The following is an 8,130-nucleotide window of genomic DNA, read 5'->3' as shown; positions in this document are numbered from 1 at the left end:
AGCATTGTGTGTGATTTCAATGCTAACTGTCCGCGGTGCTGTCCAATTTTCAACATACAAATAGATGATGATGACGATGATGATGATCATAATGAAGATAATCTATGTCATGTTTGATTGCAACTTTTACATCTACCTATTCTACAACCAGGTGTGTAACTCTGAGATCTAATGAAACAATTTTTGGGTAAAATATCTTCCTTTCTCTTCAATTCCTATTTTCTCTTGACGCTTTATGCAAAGTTTAACAATAGTATACTGTATGTAATTTTTTCATTTATATTGAGCATTGGCCTTGAGTGCTTTTGTATACTACCTTAAGCCCCTTTCTAGACTGTAGAATAGTTCTCGATACCTCACAACACTCCTATATTTTCTATCTCAAGATCTAGAGTCTTTTACTGTGAGGGGAACTGAAACATTTAGTAAACTGATTCAATTTCATTGCAAAAATAAAGATAATCAAAACATAGTTTCATGAAGAAATAAATTCATTCAGTCAATAAAATACAACATTTAAAGACTAAAGACTTTATAGCGAAAGATGAAGTCAACTGTATAAAAATATCATGTATTGTAGATATTTAGTTGGAGGCCATGGTGCTGGAGATCCAGGAGTTGTAGTTGCAGACCTTGGTGTAGACACCGGGATAGTTCCTCTGGGCACAGCCGTATCCCCAGGAGACAACACCCTGGAGCTGTCCGTTACACACCACGGGTCCGCCAGAGTCACCCTGAGCAGAGGAGAGAGATTGTTAGATGGTCATACCACATCAGGAAGCGTGCATGAGAGTTACTATGCTGTCTACTGTGCGATCGTACAGCATGTATACATCACATACATATTATAGTGATACCATGGTCTCAGTACTATAGTGATAAAGCAGTGACATTACCTGGCAGGAATCCTTGCCACCTTCCAGGTAACCAACACAGATCATGTTATTGGTGATCTCTCCTGGGTAGGCGTTGCTGCACTGAGCGGCGGTCAGGATGGGGGCGTTCAGGCACTGGAGGAGGTTTGGCATGTTGGCTGCAGATATAAACATTAGATTTAAGTTATATTCTCCCACTTTATACTATATATTGCTGTAATATGTCACTATCCATCCAGCAGTTTGGGCTACAAAATATATCAGTCATATCTATTTAGTTGTGTGAGGGAATGTATTATCCTTTTGAGAAATATTTGCAAATCTAGTATATTTATGTCATTTTCTACAGTTTACATAATAAGCCTACATATCTGTTTATTTCATTAATGTTATTTCCATTCCATAATTATATTTTTTCACAAAGAAATAGCTTCTGTAATAGTTTCTTAACATTTTCAAAAACTCCAGATTCAGTGTAAGTAATGGACTTTGGTTCTGTAACTTACTGCCGCTGCTGAGTGTGTTTCCCCAGCCGGAGATCAGACAGCTGGTGCCGGCGGCTGCGCAGCCAGAGGGCAGAGATGCAGTCTTGACGTAGGAGTTGAGGGTGGCGGGGGAGGCCAGCTTGATCAACCAGATGTCGTTGTCCAGGGTTCTGGAGTTGTAGCTGCCATGTCTGATGACCTTGGCGGAGTTGATGAACTGCTCGGTACCCTCACTTGTAGCGATGTTATGCTCTCCCAGTCTGACCTGGACGCTCCTGGATGAGTGGAAATACAGGACAATGAAACAGAGAAGTATAAATGTGTTTAAAGAGGTATTTTTGGCATCCTGGAGATAGCAGTGAACATGGGTCCAGTATTAGGAGACTGAAAATGTTTCCATTGTGGCAGACATCAAATCTGTACTGTGAGAATGAACCACATCTCTTGGACACCCAGCACACCACATCATGATGCAATGAATCACAGAGTATAATGACACTCTCAGAAAACTGCTAGAAATACCAAGAATTATCAGATCGTGGAATCCCCTTCTTCATCATCACTTTGGTATAGAAATGCAGGATGAAAATATTGGCGTCTGTGATATTACTGTTGGATTGTATAATATTATATAACTGCATTGAAAATGATGAGCAAGTTTTAAATCTCTGACATGGAAATGGAAAAACCTACAAATTCGTGCCTGCTGATCATAATCCTTTGACCAGCCCTCTAAACAGCCAATTGACCTATCAACTGACTAATAAATCAACCAACCAGTCATCCTATCAACTATCTAATAAACCAACCTACCTACCAACTAACTAACTAATAAACCAATCTACCTACCTACGTAACAACTAACTAATGAACCATCCTACCTACTAACCAATCAATCTATCTTCTAATAAACCAGCAAACCTATTTACTAACCAACGAACCAACCTCATAACTAACCAATAATCAAACCAACCAGCCTCTTAACTAACTAATAAACCAACCAACCTACCTTCCAAAAAACTATCAACCAATAATCAAACAAATGTATTAGCTAATAACACGTGTACTCATACACTGTGGCTCTAGTCTTAGCAAACCACTCCTCTCAGCGGGATATAAAGTTACATAGTTACATAGTTGTCGAGGCTGAAAAAAAGACAATTGTCCATCGAGTTCAACCTATAGTATAGGGCTATATGCTGTATTATCTCCAATCTACTTATAACCTTTGATGCTATTTTCCGCTAAAAATGTGTCTAATCCTTTCTTAAATGCCTTGATTGAATCCAACATTACCACTTTCTCCGGCAGTGAATTCCACAAACTCACTGTCCGCACTGTGAAGAAACCTTTCCTACGCTTTGTCTTAAACTTCCTCCCCTCCAACCTTAGCGGATGACCACGTGTCCTGTGTACTAAGCTCTTAATAAGTAAATCACCTGAAAGTTCCTTATATTGTCCCTTGATATATTTGAAGATATTAATCATGTCCCCTCTTATGCGCCTTTTTTCCAGTGTAAACATATCCAGCTTAAGTAGTCTTTCCTCATAATCCAATGACTCTAGCCCCTTAACTAATTTTGTAGCTCTTCTCTGAACCCTTTCTAGTTCAACAATGTCTTTTTTATAGTGCGGAGCCCAAAATTGTACACAGTATTCTAGATGGGGCCGTATCAACGACTTATACAGTGGCTGGATTACACTTTCATCCCTGGTCTCTATTCCCCGTTTTATGCATGCTAATACCCTATTGGCCTTTACTGCAGCATCTCGACGTTGCGGACTACTGCTAAGTCTATTGTCAATGATCACCCCAAAATCTTTCTCCAATATTGATTTTCCAAGAATTACCCCATTCAATGTATATATTGCCTGTTTGTTTTTGATCACGAAATGCATAACTTTACATTTCTCTATATTGAACCTCATATTCCACTTTGATGCCTAACCCCTCAGTTTAGTTAAATCGTTCTGAAGAGAGTCAATATCCTGATCTGTTCTAATTATCCTACACAGTTTAGAATCATCAGCAAAAATTGATATTTTACTCTCAATACCATTTCCTATATCATTTATAAATATATTAAACAGCAGAGGGCCTAGTACAGACCCTTGAGGTATACCACTTAATACTTTAGTCCAACTCGAAAATGTTCCATTGACTACCACTCGCTGTTCTCTATTTTCCAACTAATTTTTGACCCAAGTACAAATGCTGTCTCCAAGCCCCAGCTCTCTTAATTTAAGACACAACCTCGTGTGAGGTACTGTGTCGAGGCTTTTTCACAATCTAAAAAGACCACATCCACAGCATTTCCCTTGTCTAAGTTTGCACTTACTTCTTCATAGAAGTTAATTAAGTTAGTTTGACATGACCTATTTTTCACAAACTCATGCTGCTTCTCACTATATCCCAAATACTTCTGAATGTTATCCCTTAATACACCTTCCATTATTTTCCACACTATAGATGTTAGGCTTACTGGTCTGTAATTCCCAGGATTAGATTTAGTACCCTTTTTAAAAAGTGGCACCACATCTGCAATTCGCCAGTCCCTTGGAACCATGCCTGTCATGATGGAAGCTTTAAAGGGTAAATGTAATGGCCTTGCTATCTCTGAGCTTAGCTCCTTGAGAACCCTTGGGTGCAGTCCATCCGGTCCCGGTGATTTATTGATCTTAATTTTATTCAGTCGTTCTTTGACTACATCCTCACTTAAACACGAGAAATAATTTTGGTCCTTAACCTTACTTTTATCTTGTTCTATTCCTTCAATATTTACCTCTCTAGTAAATACAGATGAGAAGATTTTATTCAATAACTTTGCTTTTTCCTAGTCACTATTTAACAATTCACTGTTCATTTTTTTAGGGGTCCTATGCTATCTTTTTTTATCCTTTTACCATTGATATACTTAAAAAATGTTTTGGGGTTAGATTTAACTTCCTTTACAATCAGTTTTTAATGTTCTGTTTTGGCTGCTCTAGTTTCCTTTTTGCATAGTTTATTACACTCTTTGTAGTAGCGGAAGGTCTCCATACTCTCTTCCAATTTAAATGCCTTAAATGCGCCCCTTTTTTTGTCCATCAGTTCCTTTACCTACTTATTTAGCCACATAGGTTTGAACCTGCTACTCTTGCTTTTGCTGCCCATTGGAATGTATTTATGCATAAATTTGCACAGCAACATTTTAAAGGTGATCCACATTTCTGCAGTACTCTTACCATTAAAAATTTGGTCCCAATCTACTCCCTTTACTGATTGTCTGAGCAAGGTAAAATTCGCTTTACTAAAATTAAAAGTTTTGGTCAAACCCTTATAATGCTGTTTTTGGTTACATATTACGAATGTGATCATATTGTGATTTGCCAAGGGCTCGCTTACATCAGTTAGTTATTGTCTCTACATTATTTGTTATCACCAGATCTAGTATGGTGTTGTTTCTAGTTGGTTTCTGAATTACTTGGGACAAATAGTTAACTTTAAGTATGTTTAAAAAATCCCTACCCTTTGCTGTTCCACCTGCCTCCAATGACCAATTAATGTTAGGATAATTAAAGTCCCCTATAATTAACACTTCCTCCATTTTTGCTGCCTTTTCAATTTGCTGGTGGAGTTGCACTTTTATATCTGGCGGTTTATAGCATATTCCTATATACAGGAGACCGATGCCGGTATCCCAACACCCACCGCCCGATATTCCCACTCGGTTGGTAGATCCACGCCACTAACTGAGTGAGAATAGAACCTGTGGTGAGCACAGAGAGCCACCAGGCCTGATGTGTGAAAGTGCAGAGAGCCCACGAGGGGACTCTTTGCCTCGCTGCTGGGATGCCGGCATACGGTATGCTGCTGTTGGTATAGTGACAGCTGGCACCCCGTCTCCCGGGATATCGTATCTATCTCCTCTCACCTCACCAAGAGACTTTTTCACTGAAATGGTGCAACTTATTTGCATAAATAAAACAACTGGGAGCAATAAAACTACTTTTCTAGATTGCACTGATCAACCTGATCTGTGACTTTGGACTGAGTCTGAATCTATGTACAAAGGTCTATGATGCAGTGGCTTTGACTTTTTCTCATGACAGGTTCCATTGTTATTTTCCTGCAACTTTGTGCATGTTTAAAACTAATGTGCAGATAAATCTGCAGCCCTTTGTCTCCAGAAGGCTGTTAATGGTGTTTTGCTGCGCCTGTGAAAAGATGCAAAATGTAAAGAAAAAGATGTCCTGCTACACCTTTCGGAGTGGCAGGTGTCTCGTGCCGTATGGTGTATGGACTCTAGGTGTATGAGGACACATATTTAATAAATCAAACACACTATATCAATTTATATTGGCCATAGAGTACACAACTAGAACAGATAAGATGGCAGATGGATGATAGGAGGAGTGATGGCCCAGTAATCAGAGCACCACAAGAAGTATGGAGATGTTTTCCATACACTGGCCCTCATTCCGAGTTGATAGCTCGCTAGCTATTTTTTGCAGCGCAGCGATCAGATAGTCGCCGCCTATAGGGGAGTGTATTTTCGCTTTGCAAGTGTGCAAACGCTTGTGCAGCCGAGCGGGATGAAAAAGTTTTTTGCAGTTTCTGAGTAGCTCTGGACTTACTCAGCCACTGCGATCACTTCAGTCTTTTTGGTCCCGGAATAGACGTCAGACACCCGCCCTGCAAACGCTTGGACACGCCTGTGTTTTTCCAAACACTCCCAGAAAACGGTCAGTTGCCACCCTCAAACGCCTTCTTCCTGTCAATCTCCTTGCGATCGGCTGTGCGAATGGATTATTCATTAAATCCATCGCCCAGCAACGATCCACTTTGTAGCCGTACGACGCGCCTGCGCATTGCGGTGCATGCGTAGTAGTGACCTGATCGCTGCGTTGCGAAAAACGGCAGTGATCGATCAACTCGGAATGAGCCCCACAGTGTGGAACCGGTTAAACAGCGATCAGGAGGATGATACAGATGGGATAATCAAACATAAGCCTACAGACCATTTTTTAGCCATTTTCAGGCTGTGAATGATTATCATTTAAATTCATACACTAACTGCTAAATAGATGATCTGAGCGATTGTTATACATTGTAAAACTAACCTTACAACTAAAAATACCCAGAAGCTGCACAATAATCATGCAAGCTAGCCAAGCAATGACTGGTTTGAGCAATTATTGTTCAGTGTACGGTACGGTACGATAATTGTCACAGCCTGAAAATGGCCTGGGTCATTCAGATTGGTTTTCAAAAATGACCGTCCACCTGTCCACCTGACCGTCATTCAGCCATGTGCAGGCTGTGAGTGGAGATTGCCTCTATACATTGTATAATCTATGGAGGCTCTGTGATAATATGGCAGTTGCTCCTGTCCTCTTCCCTGTCGAAGAGTGTATGGCCAGTTTATCTAATAAACCATCCAAGCAGCCAACCAACCATGAATACTATTGTTCATCTGCTAAATGGTTGTACTTACGCCTTGTAGCAGTGAGCAGCAGAAACCACCCACAGGCTGGTGATCAGGGTGCCACCACAGAAGTGGTATCCAGAGTTCAGGGACACAGCGTAGGGAACAGAGTTCTTGGTGCAGGTGAAACCTCCGACGATCTTATCATCATCCTCAAAGGCAGCTGTAAGAGATGACACTGACTTGCACTGCGGCACTATCACACAGTATAACACATAAAGCCGCCTACCACTAGCAGCACAGGGTATCTGTAAGATAACGAGACTCACCGGCGGCTCCGAGGAGCACACAGATCAGAAGCAGTTTCATAGTGGAGAGATGTCCAGTGAGTAGTTTGCTGGACACAACGTCCGTATTTATATGTTTTACCTCCTCAGGTATACGTTGCACAATTGTGTCCATATGGCCAAACCCCTGTTAATGTGTACAGAATATGCACTGCTATCATTGTGTGTTACTAGTGGCCTTGACTGCTATCAATAGTCTTGGAAAGTTAAACATGTTTCTATATTTACTCTTTATCATTAGGTATCTGCTTGTTGATGTCACTAAATGAGTTCTGCTGGGCTGACTAACCATCAAATGTTCTGCGTGAAAACTTCATGCTGTCTCTGTGCTCTCACAATGTACAGTAGTCTGCATGCAAAGATAATCCGTGACTGCCTTAAACAAAGCACTTTCTTCATTGAACACATTAATTAAATTGTATGAGGTCTATAGTGCTTAACCAGTAATTTTTATATTTCCTCTATTGCTCCTTTCTCCGATGTCACATTGAGATAAAATTGACGTCAGTTTCTTTCTAGTGGGTCTATTCATGAAGCAGTGAAAAGCGTGGAGAAATGAGCCAGTGGAGAAGTTGCCCATGGTAACCAATCAGCTGCTACGTATAATTTTATAGAATGTTACGTCAGTGATGACTGGTTGCCATGGATAACTTCTCCACTGGCTCACTTCTCTCTTTTCACTGCTTCATGAATAGACCCTAGCCGCAAAGTAATGCAATAGTGAAAATACCATCCAAATTCATCCAGTAGTTTTTGCATGATGACGAAACAAACAGACAAACAAAAATTACAACGTTGGGGGTAATTCCAAGTTGATCGCAGCAGGAAATTTTTTAGCAGTTGGGCAAAACCATGTGCACTGCAGGTGTGGCAGATATAACATTTGCAGACAGAGTTAGATTTGGGTGGGTTATTTTATTTCTGTGCAGGGTAAATACTGTCTGCTTTATTTTTACACTGCAAATTAGATTGCAGATTGAACACACCACACCCAAATCTAACTCTCTCTGCACAT

The 8,130-nt window shown here is 40.4% G+C and overlaps 1 protein-coding gene across 1 annotated transcript; it reads right to left on the bottom strand.

The window, feature by feature from the left end:
- Positions 1 to 473: 473 nt before the first annotated feature.
- On the bottom strand, positions 474 to 7,164 carry LOC135058289 (trypsin-like). The gene is made up of 5 exons (XM_063963810.1): positions 7,098 to 7,164; positions 6,838 to 6,991; positions 1,382 to 1,635; positions 897 to 1,033; positions 474 to 734 (listed from the first exon to the last, which is right to left on the bottom strand). Exons 1-5 carry the CDS (start codon positions 7,135 to 7,137, stop codon positions 585 to 587), a joined length of 735 nt encoding a protein of 244 aa, XP_063819880.1. The 5' UTR covers positions 7,138 to 7,164; the 3' UTR covers positions 474 to 584.
- Positions 7,165 to 8,130: the final 966 nt, after the last annotated feature.

The sequence above is a fragment of the Pseudophryne corroboree genome, chromosome 3 (assembly GCF_028390025.1).
Source record: "Pseudophryne corroboree isolate aPseCor3 chromosome 3, aPseCor3.hap2, whole genome shotgun sequence".
NCBI lineage: Eukaryota > Metazoa > Chordata > Amphibia > Anura > Myobatrachidae > Pseudophryne > Pseudophryne corroboree.
The sequence above is the reverse complement of the archived record's forward strand: the minus strand, read 5'-3'. Positions and strand labels throughout refer to the sequence as shown.

What these genes read in the sequence shown, in the direction of transcription:
- LOC135058289 (XM_063963810.1), bottom strand. Translation starts at nt 7,137, where the DNA reads ATGAAACTGCTTCTGATCTGTGTGCTCCTCGGAGCCGCCG. An exon ending in AAACACACTCAGCAGCGGCA is followed by an intron (nt 1,034 to 1,381) that starts GTAAGTTACAGA and finishes TTATATCTGCAG; the next exon opens with CCAACATGCCAAACCTCCTC. An exon ending in GTGGCAAGGATTCCTGCCAG is followed by an intron (nt 735 to 896) that starts GTAATGTCACTG and finishes TCCTCTGCTCAG; the next exon opens with GGTGACTCTGGCGGACCCGT.